Genomic DNA, 20009 nt, shown 5'->3' with positions numbered 1-20009 from the left:
CCCAGCTGCCAGTATTCTGGGACCCAGTAACTGGGTGAAGGAAGGAACTGGAGGTCTTATCATTCAGGAAGAATTTTACTTAAGCCTTCTGTTTTCATTCCTGCACCCTCTGTTGTGCCTGGGCTCCCCAAGTCTGAAGCCCCTCTTGCTTGATTTCTCTGAAGAATAAGCCTCTTGTCTCCAGTAAGGTGGGGAAGGGGTGGTTGTCTAGGTGGGCAAGGCCAGTGGGGTGGGGCCTGTGAAAGCAATTGCTGCTTATAGAGACCTGTGTCTATATTTTCAGCCCTATGCCTCATCCCTGCTTTCTCTTGCCCTTGCTGCCTCTAATTGATCTTAGGGAATCTTAGAGCCATCTTAGGGCAGATCAGATCATTTTTCATCAGAGTCGTCTTCTGAAAGCACGTGTTTCTGTTTCCATTGCTCTGCTCAGTTACCTCTCCTCCAAACAATTTCTTTCTTCCCTCATCTCTCATCTATTGTCTTCTCTCTTATTCTCTTTATTCTATGGGCTTATCCCGTTTTTATTCATTTACTGTAATTTATAGGATTTAGGAAAGAGAAGAGGTTAACACATTGTTTCAGTTCATTGTGTTTAACCAGAAATCTTCTCTCTATTACTTGTATAATTTTCAAAAAGCAAGATGCCTAGAACTGAAGGCAGTATTCAGGTCTGATACCCCATTGTAGAAAAAAACCTAGACTGACACATCCTTTGATCTAAATGGAATTTATATTTGGTCACAGCCTATGTTTTTTTGTCCATTAATTTGTATTTGGCTGCCATCGACTGAAAAGTCTTAAGTCTCCAGGCTTTCGAAGTGGTGAGCAGGGTGTCCTGCTTTCATCTGTGGATGCCCTGGTCAGCGCACTCCTGGTGGAGATCCCACTGTGACTCTGCTGATTGCTGCTAGATTCTATTTGTTAATATTTTATTGAGGATATTTACTTTGATAGTCACGAGAGGTTGTATTTTTACCTTATTGTACTATTTTTATCAGAATTTATATCAGTGTTAAACTGGCTGCCTGAAAAGAATTTGGAAGCTTTCTTTCTGTGCTCTATAAACACTTAAAATAACATTTGGGGAAAAAATAAACTAAGCTAGCTAAAAGCAATATGGTATCCTGGATTGGAACCGGGAACAGAAAAAGAACATTAATGGAAAAACTGGTAAAATCTGAATAAAGTCTATAGTTTTGTCAATACTATTGACCCAATGTTAATTTCTTAGTTTTGAGAAAGGTACAATGATTATGTAAGACGTTAACATTAGGGAAAGCTGAATGAAGAGTATGGGAACTCTCTATATTATCTTTGCAACCTTTTTTATACATCTAAAATTATTCCAAAATAAAAAGTTTATATTTAAAATAAAGCAAAAATTATCAGGGTGAGGTACATCATACAGATTTGTAAGAATTCACCTTTGAACCTGTCTGTCCCTGGGTCTCTTTTTGGGGATAGCTCTGTAACAACTTTCTTTTCTGTAGTAATTGTCTTTTAAAATTTTCTTTCTCTTCAAGGGTCATCTTAGATCATTTATATTTTCCTTGAAAACCATCCATGTCATCAAGGTTTTCAGATGTGTTTGCCTGGTGTTGAGCACATAATTTCTTATAATTCTTTTTTTTTCTTTGTATCCATGGTTATTTCCCAATGTTATACCTTTTTGTGTGTGGTTATTTATTGGGTTGTGAAATTAATTTGGTGAGTTGAGACTAGTATTTTAAAAAGTGAAATAAACTAGAATAGAAAAATATATATTGTTTTATGAAACTTTAATCACAAGCACATATATTGTTTTTCTTGGTAACCTGTCAATATCCATTGGGCACAAATATGTATAACTTTTGACCTAGCCATTCAATATTTGGGAATTTATCTAGATATATAATTGCATACATGCTAAAATGATACACGTACAACATAATTCATCTCAGTATTATTTATAATAGCAAAAGATTGGCAATATTTGAAATGTCTATCAAGAGGGGACTATTTTTTAAATTACAGTACATTCATACAATATACTCAGTAGTTGTCAAGAAGAATGAAGCAGCATTCTGTGTGTTGATGTGGAAAGATATCAAGGATAGAATATCCCGTATTCTAAGCAGAAGAAAGCATGGTGCAGAACAATGTGTATAGTGTACTATCCTTTGTGTTAAGAAGAGGACATATAAAATCTGTATTTGTATTTGCTTGTATAGGCATAAAGAAACTCTGGAAAGACAATAGAGAAGGAGAGCAGTGATTATGTATGGGCATGGGAACTGGATGGGTTGGGGCAGGTAAGGATAGAGGGGAGACCTTACGCTGTATATCTTGTTTTTTTTTTAATTGTGGTGAGAACATGTAACATGAGATCTATCCTCTTAACAAATTTTTAAGTGCTCAATACAGTAATTGTATATCTTTTTTACAGTCTAGGGTTTGAATTATAAAAATGAATTACCTATTCAAAAATTAAATATAAAATATTGAGCAAAAGAAGCAGCACTCAGAAGAACAGGCACGATGTGATTAGAATGTGTCCATGCGCACGTGGTTCCTGGTGCAGGCAAGGCTGAGCTGCGCTGTCCAGGTATGCACACAGAGTTGGGGGCGGGGGGAGTGTCATGCAGTAAGGTGTGTTTCTTACTGTGGGTCAGTCACAGTTTGAGAAACCTTATCTATTTTAGTCCCTAATCCTTATGTTTAACTGTTTAAGATATAAAGCCAATCTGTCGGGCCTGCCCGTGGCTTGGCGGTTAAGTGCGCGCGCTCCACTGCTGGCAGGGGGTTCAGATCCTGGGCGCGCACCGATGCACCGCTTCTCCGGCCATGCTGAGGCCACGTCCCACATACAGCAACTAGGAGGATGTGCAGCTATGACATACAACTGTCTACTGGGGCTTTGGGGGAAAAATAAATAAATAAATAAAATTTAAAAAATAAATAAATAAATAAAGCCAATCTGTCGACCACAAGACTGTGGACTCCTTGGGGCAGAGGGCTGCTCAAGTTGTTCACTCTGTGGACACTGAGTGCATGTTTATGTTAATTTCAGAGAGAAGGAGAGCCCTTCTTATTTGATTAGCATGTCTTAAAATGGGCAAATACAGGAAGCGTCATAGTGATTTGTCAGGATCCTCTTCAAAATATTTTGGTTAGCGTCTTAAGAAAACTCTTCTTCATTTTAGGTAAATGGAAGAGCTGGAGACCAGTTTATTTCAGACACGGAAAGCACACAGAATAGAACAAATGGTGGCAAGATGGCTTCGGCGCTCCCGGGACAGCTCGGCCCGGTAAGGCTCCTGGGCTGGCCAAGATTTGTCTGTAAAGGTTTGCTGTCCCTGGGGGAGGAGGTTGTGCCGGTCTCAGCAACGCCTTGGGATCGCCGTCTCCGCTTGCTTTGTTCTTATGCCGTCTGGTGGGAGAAGTGCAAACAGGTCAGCAATCTTGCTCGAGGCTCTTTCTGTCTGTCCCCCTTCCAGCTCTTCCCTCTGTGTCCCTAACCGTGCATCCACAGACACACTCACAGCAAACTTACAGAGACACTCCCATACTCGCACACTCGTGCACATACACTCTCTGGGACACTGCTCACACCCCGTCTCAGTACGCAACGTGAGGGTCAGGCAGTTGGCTGTTGATGCTCTTTCCCCGGCTCTGTGTCCAGCAGCTGTTCCCCCCTTGCAGTCCCTATTTCATTCCAAACAAAAGAAAATGAAATCAAATACAGATCTCATTTGACGGCTACGAGAGAACTAAAATATGTTCTGTTTCGAAGCATTCGTTTTCTGTCTCAGATTTCCCACCTGGCCTTGCCACAGAGATGAAATACCACGTCAGGTGTTTCTGAGATGCACATTCATCTGAAGGAACTGGAAACAGCTGTTGTGCTGCTGAGCCATAAACCCTGCTCAGGACTGCAGCCGAGCGCTCTGATCCTCACACACTGTGATGAGATGAGGCTGGGAGAGTGAGCCCCATTGTACAGATGAAACACCTGAGGCTCACAGAGGGACTTGTTTAGGACCATCTCCACCCCCTGCTCAGAAACCTTTGGTGGGTCCCCATTTCTTATAGGATGAGTTTAAACATTTTTTGTTTGACATTCAAGGCTCTCCACGATTGACCCACAATCCTTTACAGCTGTTTGTCTTACTCTGCTTTGTTCACATCCTACTCCAGCTAAAATGAACTACTCATTGTTCTGCAACTACAAGCACCCCTCTTCCCCTTCCACCCCTGGACTTAGCCTCTTGGGCCAGATCTCTTCCTCCCATCTCCATGTGTCCAGAACCCACCCACAGTTCAAAGTCTGGCTGGAATGCTGACTTTGTCTGGTCTTCCATGAAGCGTTCCTGCAGTCAAAATTAATCTCTCCCACGGGGCCCCATGCTATTTTATTTGCAGCATTGGCATTTGCTCCTCCTGATGTGAAAAACTTTAATTTGAGAACTTCCTTGTTCTGTCTTCTGGACTATATGCTCGATGAAGGCAGGGAAAATATCGGCCTCAGTTGATAACCCGGAGGTGACCGAGATCCAGGAGATCGCAAGTGGTCAAGTAGTGCTTGGTGAATAAACGGGAAAACTGCTAAGCACGTTGTTTCCTAAAGTGGTTTCTGCAACACCTAGTCCTCTGCGATGCTGTTCCACTAAAGATGCCATGGCCAATGTGTTTGGGAAGTGATGCAGCCCACATCCTGCTTCTACCCACCCCTCTGCTTGGTGATTCATAGTGCATTTTAGCACATTAAAGGCTCTGAGAATTCCTGCAGGAAAGAGACCTGTGTAACTTTAACTTGATGTTGTGTAAATATTTGACCTTGGAACTCTCTAATGTCCTGCTTCTCTCACAGAATGTAAATAATTGGTGACATTGACGTCTAGGAGGTTTTTTCCACATCCTTTTCGAGATATATTTCACATACCATAAAATTTACTCGAAGTATACAGTTCAGTGATTTTTAGTATATATTTAGTGTGTATATACTAAATATAGAATTGTGCAACAATCACCACACAATCTAATTTTAGAACATTTTCAATACCCCTAATCTGTACCCCTTGCCCCAGGCAACCACTCCTCTACTTTCTGTCTCTATAGATTTGCCTATTCTGGATATTTTACATAAATGGAATCACAATATGTAGTCTTTTGTGACTGGCTTCTTTCACTTAGCATAATGTGTACACAGTTCATCCATGTTATAGCATGTCTCAGTATTTTATTCTTTTTTATTGCTGAATAATATTTGGTTATGGAATATTTTCTTTGTCCATTCTTCAGTTAACGTACGCTTGGGTTGTTTCCACTTTTGGGCTATTGTGAATAATGCTACTGCGAACATTTGTGTAAAAGTTTTTGTGTGGACATATGTTTTCATTTCTCTTGGGCATATACTTAGGAGTGGAATAGCTGGGTCGTAGTGTAACCTGATGTTTAACCGTTTGAGGAATTGCCAGACTGTTTTGCAAAGTGGCTGCACCATTTTGCACTGCCACCAGCAGTGTATGGAGGTTCCAGCATCTCCACATCCTTGCCAACACTTGTTATGATCTTCTTGATTGTAGCCATCCCAGTGGGTGTGAAGTGGTGGTTTTGATCTGCATTTTCCTGACAGCTTATTGTGTTAAGCATCTAGGATATTTTTATTTCCAAGTACTTGAGAAAGAGAAGAAAAAGAAGGAAAAGTTCTGGCAGTGTCCAGAGAAGATGTCATTTCTGTGTTTCTAGGGTAAATCACATGTAGCCTTTTAAAAATTGCTTCTTATCTCTAATCTTGCAACCTTGATACAGGATGGGTTTTTGATGTCCTCAGATTACTTGAAAATGATAGAGAACTGAAAAGCTAAGTTTGGGGTAAATAACTGCAATTTACCTAGAGTACAGTAAATGGTACCACCTACCACAGTTGCTTGATCACGAAACCTGGAGTCATCCTGAATTTTTCTCTCATCCTCGAGCTGTATATCCACCCCATCCCAGCTCCTGTCAGTCCACTTTCAAGCATATCGCTGATCTGTCCACTTCTCTGTTCCTGGGGGGCACTGCCGTGGTCACTCACTCTTTCTCTGCTCCAGCCATCTCTCCACCCTGAAGCCATAGTGGACTTTTCAAAATACAAACTGCTCCAGTCCCACACGCTCGCTCCACTCCACCCCAAACCATTCAGTGGCTCACCTGCCCTTGTGCCATGGCCTGCAAGTCCCTTATGATCTAGCCCTGGTCTAACTCTCCAGCCTCATCTTGTTCCTCTGCTTCCTTGGCACACTGGGTCCCCCCATTTGTTTCCTTCAGAGTACTTACCCCCTCAGCACACTTGATAGTGATATATCCATTATTTACCTACTCATTGTCTACATCCCCCACCTGTTTATTGTATGACCTTCTCCCCTAACCCTCCTGCCACATATGAGACCAAGGACCATGATGGTCTTGTTTTACAAAGTATCTTCAGCCCTAGAAGAGTGCATAGTATGTAATAGATGTTTAATACATTTCTATTGATTAAGGGTTTTCCTAGCAAGGGACTATATTATTTATTAAAATATATTTAAATTTTACATCCTTCTTCCAAAAGGAATTTTTGATGGCTTACAGTTTTAAAACATGTAGAAAATTTTAAATAAAGACTAGAAATATTATAAATAGATTGCGAACCAATGAGACATAAGATTTAGCATTTGAGTACTAACATTGGCTCTCAGTTTCCTGATAGCCAGGGCAAGAAATGAAAGAAGTGCATTGAAATGTTTTCTATAGTCCAGAAAGGGGAAATATAGAAGTTCATCTGCAGTCATATAATTTTACATACATCTTTGAGCAATCCTGTTATTTTTTTTGGACTTAAAAGCTTCCAATCATTTCAGCCAGTTGTACTTGCTTTACTTGTAATTGCCATTTTTTCCATAAAATTTAAACTTCATCATTGACTCTAACTGAATTGTCTAGGAACAAATTAGTCAAAAATAACTATTTCCATTTCCAAATGTTATTAAACAAATTGATAACTTTTATGAACCTGGCGTAATGTTAGAGCTTTATAGTGCATCTTAAAATGGATGTTTTCAAAGTTGCTTTGATTTCTTAAATTTTAAATCAATTTTCAGTGAGTGGTTATTGTTACAATCATCAGTCAAATTCCCCTAGCGGCACTCAGCTTGAATGAGTGTGTGTGACTGGGTAGGTGCAAGCCTAGTGGTGCCTATAATGGTAGGAATGCGGAATTACTCAGATGTGATGAAATGACTATTCTCAGTACTTAATTCCACATTCCAATAGACAAATAACATTTACAGTATCAGTGCAGAGACCAAATCATCTCTGTGACATGTTTTGAATTTCTGTATAAATAATATAATATAAACTACTTAATAAAAGCTGCGACATAGTAACATTACAATATAAAATAATTTTTAATCATTTTTCTTTGAACTAAATTGTCATCTTCTTAACTGAAGTGATAAAATGAGAAAGACGTAGATTATAATATACTTTTTCACTTAATTCTACCAATGGTTTTTCTCTCCTACAAGTTTCGGTCTTTACGTTAACTGTATAAATGATATTCTCTTGGTGAATTTCTTTGATTGCTTCTATGCTTAGAAAATCCTCGCCCAATAATTAAATAAATTAGCTAATTTTCAATTTAATAGTTAAAAATATCTTATATTTAATTCTTTAATTTGGAGTTTATTTTAGTATAGGCTATGAGTAAAGATCTAACTTGATTTTTTCCAAAGTAGTAAGTAGTTGTTTGCATCACCATTAACTGTGAGTAATCCTTTCTTCACTGATTTATGGCCCCTCTTTTATCATATACAAAATTCTTGTGTCTGTGGTGGGAGATTGGATTTCTTTCTAGGCTAGCTGTTCTGTTCCATTGAGCCAACTGCCTGTTACTCAATAAAACTATTTACATTCATTACCTATTAAACTGACTAGACTTTTATTACTCTTCATTTTCAATTTTTTCTTTTACTTGCCTATTCTTCCATGTGAACTTTAGACTAATTTTGTTGTATTATTAAAACAATTCAGCATAAGATTTACTGAATTCTCTTATGCTTAATCTGGAAATGTTAGCTTTATAGAGCAAGACTTAGAGCTTAATGCAACCTGATGCCTTCTTCTTGGTGCTTGGGGTTGTCCTCAGAGCTTAAAAAGATTTATGTTAGCTTATATTGAATCTTAAAAATAATGAACACACAGCTACACGTCTGCGCACATGTGCACACCCGCACGCATACACACAGGCATACATGTGCACACGTACATGCGTCATGGCCTCTTAGAGTTGGAAGCCCCTGCTGTTGGTTTTACATGCTTTCCACCTCTACTTGTTCATTACAACCATAAATTGTCTATTTACTAATTATAAGAATGGCCTTATTTAACCTTTCAAATATTCCTAATGATGTAGAAAGACCATTTCATGTCCCAATGTTTTATTGCTTTTTGACCCATGGGCAAAAGTGGAAAGATTCAAGGAGAACAGACTGGATGGAAGGTTCCTGCACTGCATCTGCAGAATCACCGTTATCTCCTGAATCACCTTTTTAAACTGATAATGGAATACTTGTCTTCGCAGCTGTAGGCCTTTGCCCTTTAGCACCATACTCACATGTATGCATTCAGTGGTCCCCTAGACTCTCACAGCCATGGCCTAGTCCTAGGATTATGACCACGTGCTAAATTTCTTTCTGGTACAGACCGCTACCTCTATTTCTTCTTTCTTTGAATAAACTTCAGATTAAAAATCCAGCTTATACCAGACTTTAACTTTTAACATCACTCAAGCTGAACATAATACAGTGTTTAAACCAAGATTCAAAATAGTTTTTCCACATCCTGTTGGAACTCAGAGGTAAATTCTTTGTTGTTACAAGATTGAGGTAAAATAGGTTGGAACGTATATCAGCAGATAAAAAGCCAGAGAATGTTTAAAGCATTATCTATTCCCTCTGGTATTGTTCCTTTTCAGCATTATTGATCAGCTCATATGAACTTATGACCCCTAAAATATAGAATTAGTCTACATGAGACTATTTTTGTGATAAATTTAACATGTTCTCTGTAGTTCTACCTTAGGCTGGATCTGGTTATCTGACAGGAATTCCATTAGTGTAGCCGTAGGTTTTATGCTGTTCCAGTGTAAAATCATAGGAATGACCTCGGATTTATCAATGAAACCGTTACAAAGGCAGCAGACACAGGCTTTTGGATTATTAGCGCTCAGTTTGATATTTATAAGATGCTTCAGAGGAGGAAATTTTGCTACAGAGATCATTTCCTTCAGCTCCCTGTCAAATATTGAACATTCTTTGTGAGGAGAGGCCATGGTTTGGTCATGTTCTTAAGCAATCCCTTTCCAAACAAAAGCTGAAACGTGGCCTTCGGGGAAAATGTCAAATCCAGACTTTGGGCCACACCTACTGGCACTGTCCAGGGATTGGTCACACAGTGGTGCCTCATTTGTCTACCATTGTTGAGGAACCCAATTTATGCCCATTCTTCATATGTTTGTATTGTAACCTTTTTTTCTCCCAGGATCTTATTATTATTTTTTTGTGTGTGAGGAGGACTAGCCCTGAGCTAACATCGGATGCCAATCCTCCCCTTCTTTTTTTTTTTTTTTTTTTTTTTTTGTGAGGAGAACTAGCCCTGAGCTGACATCCAATGTCAGTCCTCCCCTTTTTTCCTTGAGGAAGATTGGCCCTGGGCTAACATCCGTGCCCATCTTCCTCCACTTCACATGGGACGCTGCCACAGCATGGCCTAACAAGCGGTGAGTCAGTGCGCCTCTGGGATCCGAACCTGCGAACCCCGGGCCGCCGAAGCGGAGCGCCCGCACTTAACCACTGCACCACCATGCCGGCCCCCTCCCCTTCTTTTTCTTGAGGAAGAGTGGCCCTGAGCTAACGTCTGTGCCAATCTTCCTCCACTTTATATGGGATGCCGCTGCAGCATGGCTTACCAAGTGGTGTGTTGGTGCGCGCCTGGGATCCAAACTGGCGAACCCTGGGCTGCTGCAGCGGAGCGTGTGCACTTAACTGCTTGCGCCACCGGGCCGGCCCCCTCAGGATCTTATTTTTTAAATTGATTTACTTATTTTTAGCAGTTTTATTGAGATATAATTTATATACCATACAATTCACCCACTTACAATGTACAAATCATTGCTTTTTCGTGCATTCACAGAGATGCACAACCATCACCACAGTCATTTTGGAAGATTTTTATCACCCCAAAAAGCAACTCTATACATATTAGCAATCACTCCCCAGTTCCCTCCAAAACCCTCCTGCCTCCAGCCCTAGGCAACACTCGTCTATTTTCTGTCTTGGCAGATTTGCCTGTTCTGGACATATCATAAATAGAATCATACAATATGTAGTCTTTTGTGGCTGGCTTCTTTCGCTTAGCGTAGTGTGTTCAAGGCTCATCCATGTTATGGCATGTATCAGTATTTCATTCCTTTGTATTGCTGCATAATGATCTGCTATGGAATATTTTGTCATTTCATCAGTTGTATATTTGGGTTGTTTCTACTTTGGGGTTATTATGAATAATATTGCTATGAACATTAGTGTGCAAATTTTGTGTGGACTTATGTTTTCATTTCTCTTGGGGATATACCTAGGAGTGAAATTGCTGGGTCATAGGGCATTCAATGTTTAGTCTTTTGAGGAATTGCCAGATGGTATGAGGGTTCCATTGTCTTCACATCTTTGCCAACACTTGACCTGTCTTTTTGATTATAGCCATCCTAGTGGGTATGAAGTGGCATCTCATTGTGGTTTTGATTTGCATTTCCAAAATGGCTAATGATATTGAGCATCTTTCAGGTACCTATTGGCTGTTTGTATATCTTCTCTGGATAAATGTCTGTTCAAATCCTTTGCCCACTGTTTAATTGGGTTATTTGTCTTTTTTGTTTAATTGTGTTATAAGAATTCTTTGTATATTCTAGGTGCAAGGTCCTTATCAAATATATGATTTACTAATATTTTCTCCCATTCTGTGGATTGTCTTTTCACTTTCTTATTGGTGTCCTTTGAAGCACAAAAGTTTTAATTTTGGTGAAGTTCAGTTTATATTGGCATTTGTGCTTTTGGTGTCGTATCTCAAATGACACCAAGGTCACAAAAATTTACTCCTATATTTTCTCCTAAGAGTTGTATAGTTTTAGCTCTTACATTTAGGTCTATGATCAATTTTGAGTTAATTTTTGTGTATATGAAGAAGTAGTTATAAGCTTTTATCACTTAAATTTCTCCTTAAGGGACTGGTGTGGTGGCTTAGTGGTTAAGCGTGCACGCTCTGCTGCGGTGGCCCTGGGTTTGCGGGTTCGGATCCCGGGTGTGCAGTGATGCACCGCTTGTCAAGCCATGCTGTGTGGCGGCATCCCATATAAAGTAGAGGAAGATGGGCATGGATGTTAGCCCAGGGCCAGTCTTCTTCAGCAAAAAGAGGAGGACTGGTGACAGATGTTAGCTCAGGGCTGATCTTCCTCACAAAAAAATAAAAATAAATAAAAATAAACTTCTCCTTAAGTTCTCCTATCCTGATATCCAAGTTTTATTTATTTATTAATATTTATGTATGTTATTAAAATTTCACATTCAAACCGTCCATCTCATCTCTGATGCCATTCTCTAACACTCCAATCCTTAGATATGTAGTCCTCTCCAGAGCTGGCATAAAGGAGCCATATTTATTTCTAATTTTATAATGCTCTCTTTTGACCTTTTTGAGATTTAATACTTTGTATGGTGTTCATACCACAGTGTGGTGATTTTGTCACCGTGTTGAATTATTTCTGGCTAGCCAACTGATATTTAAAAGATTTTCTAGAATTTTTAGTCGGTTTCATTGGTGAAGACCGCTCCATGCAGTTTTGACCACTGCCTCTGTCTGATAGGAGCAGATGAAGATTGTGATCTGTGGGAGAAGGAGACCACGTGTGATGCACATGCGTGTGTGCTTGCACGTCCCGTTTACCCTCACTCCCGCAGCAGTGTTTAGTCATTAAGAGCTCAGGCTCCCAAGTCAAATCATTTGGGCTCAAACATGGCTCTTTTAAGACTACTAGGCCTCAAGTTTTCTCATATTCTGGAGGCCCACTCTACATTGTATTAAACGTAATTATAAAATGTACCCAAATTTCACAATAAATATTTTATATAACTATATAAGATTTGACAAATTGACATAAAGGTACATTTTTAGGTATTTATTCCAACATCTCTTAATTACAGTTTTGAAGTTAGAAGCTTTCTTTTTGTACATGAGAGTCTCATATATTTCTCATACATTTTCATAGGCTGTAGATCGATGCTGTCTAATATGGTGGCCACTCTCCACAGATGGCTATCAAGCACTTGAAATGTGGAGAGTGCAATTGAGGGACTAAATATTTAATTTAATTTAATTAATTTAAATTTAAAGACGTAATTTGTTTATTGGAAAACTTTTAAGTATGTTTGGAACAAGTTGGGCATGAAAATTTACTTTTTAACTGTAAATTTTATGAAATTTGAGTATTTCTGGTGAAAATATACTGTCTTAATTGATATGTTCTGTGAAATATACACTGGATTTCAAAGACTTAATATGAAAAAAGTGCAAAATATCTCATCAATAATTTTTTAATATTGATTACATGTTGAAATGGTAGTATTTTGGATATATTGGGTTAAATAAAAATGTACTATAAGAATTAATTTTACTTGTTTTTTTCTTTTTTTCGTGTGGTTGTTAGACAACTTACATTTACATGTGTGGCTTGCATCATAGTCCGTTTGGACAGCACTGCTCCGGAAGCTGCGCTGCAGTGCCTATTGGGGAAAGTAGCCCTGATCTGAAACCCTCTCCCCAGTTGTGTGACCTTAGTCACGTTAGTCTCTCAAAGATTCAGTCTCCTTATCTATAAAATAGAGATTATAATCATACCCACCTCACAAGTTTGTTGTGAGGGTGAAGTGAGTGAGCAATAAAAATAAGTTAGATTACTCCTCATCACAGAGTTAGTGCTCAATAAATATTATTAGTGATTGTTGTTGTTACTGCTAGTATTACCATCATCAATTTATCAAGTTTTTTTTTAATCTGGAAGAATTTTTGATAAATATTAAAAATCTGTATTTTCATTTAAAACATTTTTTAATATTTAGTCTTCCCAACCAGGAATCCAGCATAACTTTTGCCCAATTACTTGCTTTCCTTTGTTGCATCAGCTCATGAAGAATGCCTAGCACCAAATACACATTCAACTAATCTGTTTTTAACGAGTTGTTGAATGCTTTTTGTGGCTCGTTTTGTGTTTTTATCCTGTAACTCCACTTAACTTATTTTTTTAGCACTAGCAGTTCTCTTTGTGGATCATTTTCTAGGTGTATATCATCATTTGTTTAAAAAAAACAGGTAGGACGTTTGCATTTCCTGTGCGTATTATTCCTCTTATTGTTTTCTTTCTCTGAGAACTAGTACAAGCATTTCTCCTGCTACATTAAATAGGAGTAGTGTCTAGGGTTTCCTTCCTGTTGCTTTTTCAAAGGAACACAAATCTTGACTTTTGGCTTTCAGTGTAGTATATTATTTATTTTACTTAGAAAGGCTGGGTCATATCTTGAAAGTTTTTTTTTTTAAATCAGGAATAACTATGGGTTTTATTCAGTATAAATTTTCATGGTTTTCTGTTTCTTCTCTCTCGTTAGGCCTATCTGCTAATCCTTGTCAGTATTACCCAAGTGCTTGCCTGGAAGAAATCCTCTCTTTGCTCCTAAGCTGGGCGGGTCAGGTCATCATCTATTCAGACAGCCTAAACCGGCTCTGATCCAGAGTCTGAGGAGCTCCTTGATGGATAATGTGCATGAGGCTTTGTACTTGGACTTGTCACGTGCATTTTTGCTCCATGGGGCAGTTTTTCTTGTTTCCTGATCCTTGTTGAAATTTGAGATCGTTATAAATGACAGAGAGGTGATTTTCAGATAAGTGAGGTCCTGTTGCATTAGGCAGAGTTCCTGACAGTGTTTGGTAAATGGATGAGAATAAATGATAGACCTTACCTGCAGAGCCCTGAGGGAGCTGTTACTCCTCCACATTTCTGTTGTTTATAGCGACAATAAACACCTCATCCCATCACTATTTGACCTTCCTTGGAAGGAACCACTGACTCTTGGAAAAAAATCATTTGCCACAGACAAATGAAAAATAGCTTGTGACTCACTTTGTGGTTTTGAGATAGAAAATACAACTTTCAACTTACCTGTTTTTAGGTATATAGAGAACATATGCTTTTAAAGATTAAAATAGAGGGAGACCTCGCTATCTGGGATTTCGTATTGGAGTCTTCACGGTTACAAAGTTAAAATGGAAGCAAAATTCATTATAAAGCAAAAAAGGGAAAAAAAATCAGCAGAGAAACAATCCACCTATAAAATTAGTCTTCATCAGGCATCCAAACTGAGCAACTCCTCGTTCCTGTTCCTGGTCCATGCGTTTCCTCTTTTGTACCTCTGCTGTAGCAGTACCTCTGCCTGGACGCCTGTCCATCCATCCATCCACCCACCCATACATCCATCCACTCAGCAGCAGTTATCAAATATCTTCTGTATGCCAGGATCTGGGCTGTGGAGGTATACCCTCGACATCTCTCAAATGCCTCCTCTTATAGGTAGCCAATTCTTCCCTGATTCCTTCTCCCCTACCTCCCGAAGTTAAAACTGCTCTACTCCTTCTCTGAGTGCCCACGGTGTTTCGTGACTTCTCTTTTAGAACACGGTGCTATGTTCCACTCGGTGTTTTATCTGCTGGTGTTTATGTTTTATTTCTGTCAAGAGGAAAGTTGAGGCCTGCTCAGCTCTGCATCTTCCTCCTCCAGGATCCCTAGGGCTGAGCTGGTTTGTGGCTACCCGCTGGAATCCTCTCTCTCTCTTTCACACAGTCCTTCTCTTCCAGGGCTAAAGTGGCTGCAGCTGATGGGCCCCCCGGGATCACAACCCAGACCCTTACCCCTGTGAAACACACGGTAAAAATAGAAAAAGACGCCCTCCTCCAGGACTATGGATTTCACATTTCTGAGAGCCTTCCCCTCACAGTGGTGGCCGTCACAGCAGGTAGGGGCTGACCAGAAATGAGAAAGGAGTTTGACTCTTTTGGGGGAAAGAGCCTTGTTCTCTTCCCATCTCTCTGTCCTATGACATAATGCAGAAAATGCTGCTCCAGGAAGTTAGAAAGGGCGTGCCTAATTCTGTTTGGGGCTCTGCACCTTCCTTTGGTGCTGGAAGGGAGGGAGCCCCAAGTGCACACTGCTGGCCTCAACCAGGGCTTTGCCCACCCAGGACCCCCCGTCAGGGGCAGTGACAGGATTTGAATCAGCCAGCCTTCCTCTTTGAACCCTGCGTGCTCTGAGCTGGGGAGAGTTTCTAGTCAGACAGGAATAGACGCTACTGATTTGTTTTCACTTGGGTCTTTGTGAAACATGGGCTGTATCGGGGTAAAGAGGGGCAGGCTGGGAATGTGGACTATTTGTTTTCATACTTCGGCTGTGTATTTATCTTAGATCTAGGACTAGTTAAAATCTATTATTTTAATATACACCAGAGTCCTTTAGAGATGAATGTAGTAGATTCACTGGCCAGCTCTGTTGATTGAGGGATTACTGCGAGTCTTCTTTCCCAGGACAGTCGCCTAGCATCCCTTGAAGGTGCTGGATGTAGGTACATTATCCATGATCCGTAAACAGGAAAACTGAGAGCCACATGAGCCCGAGGCTGGCCAGGGATGGGGGAGGTGGTGAGACGTGGCCTGGGGACTAGGTCAGGGCCGTTCGTTTGAGTGTGCTGCTGTGACGCATGGGCCTGGGCCCTCCTGGCGGGAGCACCAGTTACTTCTTTTCTGTCCGACAGGGGGCTCTGCTCACGGCAAGCTTTTCCCCGGTGATCAGATCCTGCAGATGAACAATGAGTTTGCTGAAGACCTTTCCTGTGCACGAGCAGTCGATATTCTGAGGTACTAAATTGTCTTCCATATCTCTTCTTAAATGTTCTTGCGGGTACAGCTTGGTTGGCATCTATGTAGTTTCGTTGATGTGGCACCTACCACCTTCTACCTGGTGTTGTGATTTGTGTAAACGCCTCACTTTCTGCCTGGCCCCTGGTTTCCTTGAGACCAGAACACAGTGGGGGCTCAGTTGAACGAGTGAATGTGGTCAGCGCTGATGGTCAGTGGCCCTGGTTTGAAGCTGGATGAATGTCCATGATAGGAGGGAAGAAGACTAACAGACGTTTCGTAAACACATGCAGGCTTTGTCTTTTAAATTTTTCACTCAACACTGTTTTAAGGACTTTAATATAAATAAAGAGAAATGAGAAATAGATGAAAGTCAACTTGAAGATACTTCAAGTTTGTACTTTGTGCCTTTTTGGGGGTGGTTGATCTGGTTTTGGGGTGGTTTTCATTTCTGAGGGCATATTGTATGCAGTACATACTGAATAATATGTAACAACAACAAAATCAGAGGAAGAGAAAAAGAAAATGCAGGATGCGGTCTTCACCCTCAGGAAGCACAGTCTCACTGCAGAGAGATACACACACACAGTTAAGATTTACAGAGAATCCACCAAAGTGTAGAAAATAGAATCCCTTCATTCAAGGCCAGTATAGCTTCAGGATTGCCAGAGAATAAGTTGGGAGGAGTGGGCAGCCAGGAAAGAATTTGGTGATTTCATTTAAAAAATGAAGTATGGTTATGGAAATCATGAAATTTGCTTTCCCAATTCTTGTGTCATTTCTCAAAGATGATCTCTTCTAGCAAATGAATTTTGGATTTTCAGTGCTACTAGTATTTCTTCCAGGCTAGATCAAACTCTGACTAATAAACAAAAGAATTTACAATTTAAAGCTGTAGACCAGATGCGGGTGTGTAGGTGACACTGAACCCCAGGCTGTACACTGAGTACCTGCGCTGGCTGAGGAAGCCTGTGGGGCAGGCAGGCTCCACTCCCCAGACACTCACAGGCTGCTGGTGCAGATGCAACTCACACACACCCCACTGAGAGTGAGGGCAGAGGCTACGCCAAGAGAAGCAGGGAAAAGGGTCTGTAAACCCCGGAGAGTCCTCCAACTTGGGAGGAAGTTGTGGTTTGACAAAACGGAAGAGTCCAAAAGTATTTCAGCTGCACCTTTAATGCTGGGTAGAATTGGGGCCACAAAGATGGAGGTGAGGGTGATCCAGGCAAAGTGATAAGCAGGAGTGACTGGGTGGGGCATAGGGGATACTGAGCAGTTCCATTTGCCTGAGGCGCTAGACGCCTGGAGAGTTCTGGGAAGTGAAGCGCAGAGGCTGGAGAGCCTTGAATGCTGACACAGCAAGTTCAAGTGTTCCTTTCCTCCTGGAGGGTGAGCCGTGAAGGCTTCTGAGCAGGGACGTGACTTGACGTGTGCTGTGCATCTGTGCTCTCTGCCATATACCGCGTCTGGGAATCCCAGGACTGCTTACTGTTTTAGCTTAGTTCCCAGGGTCGTTTTTTACTTATAAAGGGAAAAAAACACAAGAAAAATGGTATGACAACAAAACCTCTTTAATTCCTCCAAGTATCTGTGAGGTCAAAATGTCCTTTTGAAAGCACTTGGACCTTGGTTTGCTGTAAATTATCTTGGAAAAGGCCTGTTCTTGTATAAAATGCTTAGAAGCCTCCATTTGAGGATGTAACACACCAGCAGCAATTGGCCTAAATGTTCATATTGCAAGAAGTCAAGTGAAATTATTTTGCAAACTACTTCCTTGTGTAGCAATGGCAAAGAAAATGGAAAATGTGAATTGATTTTCCAGTTCTGTCCGCTAATACAAAGTGGAGGTTTGGCAGTTATCTGGCTGATTTGATCACTTTTGGAATCTAGGAGATAATGCAAGACAAAAATGTCTAGTATCTTGATTATATGATTGGGCTCATTACACTGACTTTGTGTGCCCAAACACCATAAATTGGTTGGCTTTTATCTGATCAGTGTTATCCACATTCATTCATTCTATTTAGTGAAATGTTTAGCCTAACTTTTCTGAAATAGCAACGTATTTCATGGTTATGTGTTATTGCCATGTTTTCTCTCTAAAAAAAATGTTTTGGACGTAAACGTAGCTTTGGTGCTAGCAACTAGATGAGTTCTCTATCAGATAGACTAAATTAAGGCTAAGTGACTTAATGTAGTGGCTGTTGGTTTAGACTGGATGGTGGAGGCGAGTATCTAAGATTCCCTCAAGGTAGAAGGAGCACTCGGGGACGGCTGACGTTCCCCTGCAGATCACTGCTTTCTCCAACGTCCTGCTCAATTTCACCGAGCCAAGAAGCTGAGGTGAAGGAGGCTGCTTTATAATTCTGCCAGTCTTTTTGACCCTAACACACACACACACACACACACGTATATCCCCCCGAATGACAAAATGTTTTTGTCTTTATTCTTTTTTTTTCAGGGAAGCTGAAGATTCTCTTTCAATCACAGTTGTTCGCTGCACATCGGTAAATCTCTTTCTATGTCCTGTGCGTTAGTTGCACCCTTCTCAGCTCCAAGACCTTGTACCCGCAGCGGGATATCCCTCAGAGAATAACCAGGGAAGGCAGAGGACAGAGGGGAAGCTGCCAGGCATTGGGGGGCCAGTCAGTCAACGTTGCCTGAAGATCACCTATGCGCCAGTGTTGTGGAGGAAACAGATGTGGGTCCAGGCTTCAGGAACGCATGGTCCAGCCAAGGAGACAGACCTGTGATTGTGCAGAGTGGGACGATGAAAAGGGCACCAAACTAGGAGTTTCGAGACAGGTTTGAGTGCTATGACTTTGAGCAAGTCATTTAGTTTTAGTTTTGACTTTTGAAAGACTTTTGTGATGATAACAATGACGGCCTTGTCTATCTAATGGGTTGTTATGAGGACCAAACGAGGTGTTGGATGTGCGAGTGTTTTATCAGCTCTGAGGTTCACCACAGGGCACAGTGTGGCACAGATGATGCACAGGGAGGAAATGGCAATCCTAAACCACCACAGGCCAAGGAGCCCTGCGTGTGCGATACAGGGAAAAGTATACAATCAAGTTATAGGAGAGAACTACCACGGAGGAAAAGTTGACAGGAAATTCTCATTCTGAGAGACTTTAATACGTACCTCTTAGCCTTGGCCACGAAAAGACAAAAAAATAATACGGGCATAACGCATTTAACAATCTAATCTAATTGACCACATGCCAGGCTACCAAGAAAACTCAATAAATTCCCCAAATATGCAACTGTATATTCTGTCTCTTCTCCAGAATATAATAAAATAGAAATTGATAACTATCAAAAGCTTAATTAAAACTATCCAGCCATTTAGAAATAAAAATGCAATCTCCTAAGATAGAGTCAACTAGAAAAGCAAACTACCATTAAAAACTAATGTTAATATAAAATAAATAATATAAAATATGAAAAATTAGAACTACTTCTTAAAACTTATGTGGAGTTGAAGCTATACTCAGAGTAAAATTCATAGCTTTAAGTGATTTTATTATTTAATAAAGAAATAGGTCAAGTAAATATTCAGTGCAAGAAATTGAAAGAAAAGACTAATAAACATAAAGCAGAATAAAGAAAATAATGAAAATTAAAATCTAAATGATGCTTTGGAAAACAGAAAAATTATAAAATTGATAGATAAATCCAAGAGCTAGTTCTTTAAGGGAAAAAAATAAGAACATAGGAAAATCTTGAGGAAAAGAAAAATATAGGCCCTATGTGAAGGAAACTGGAATATTACTGAAGGGTGTAAAACATTTTTCTTAATATAAAAGGAGATACATACCATGTTCCTTGGTGGGAAGACTATTAATATATCAGTGATTCTCATATTAATGTATACGCTTAATGCAAATTCAGACTCCCTATGGGACTTTTATTTGGATTTTGACAAAGTATATCAAGGTTAGACTTATCAAGAAAATGTTTTTTAAAAAAAGTAACAAGGATGGCCTTGATGTACCAGA

At 40.1% G+C, this 20009-nt stretch overlaps 1 protein-coding gene across 1 annotated transcript in view; it reads left to right on the top strand.

Moving 5' to 3' along the window:
• Nucleotides 1–2429: 2429 nt before the first annotated feature.
• The window catches only part of FRMPD1 (FERM and PDZ domain containing 1), a 46688-nt gene continuing 29108 nt past the window's right edge, over nt 2430–20009 (top strand). Inside the window, exons 1-5 of the mRNA XM_058523562.1 lie at nt 2430–2584; nt 3183–3287; nt 14956–15113; nt 15906–16008; nt 18470–18515. Coding sequence (XP_058379545.1) covers nt 3187–3287; nt 14956–15113; nt 15906–16008; nt 18470–18515 — 408 coding nt within the window. The 5' untranslated portion in view covers nt 2430–2584; nt 3183–3186. The remainder of the gene's footprint in view (nt 2585–3182; nt 3288–14955; nt 15114–15905; nt 16009–18469; nt 18516–20009) is intronic.

The sequence above is a fragment of the Diceros bicornis genome, chromosome 28 (genome assembly GCF_020826845.1).
Source record: "Diceros bicornis minor isolate mBicDic1 chromosome 28, mDicBic1.mat.cur, whole genome shotgun sequence".
NCBI classification, from domain to species: domain Eukaryota; kingdom Metazoa; phylum Chordata; class Mammalia; order Perissodactyla; family Rhinocerotidae; genus Diceros; species Diceros bicornis.
This window is presented reverse-complemented; position numbering and strand designations above follow the sequence as displayed.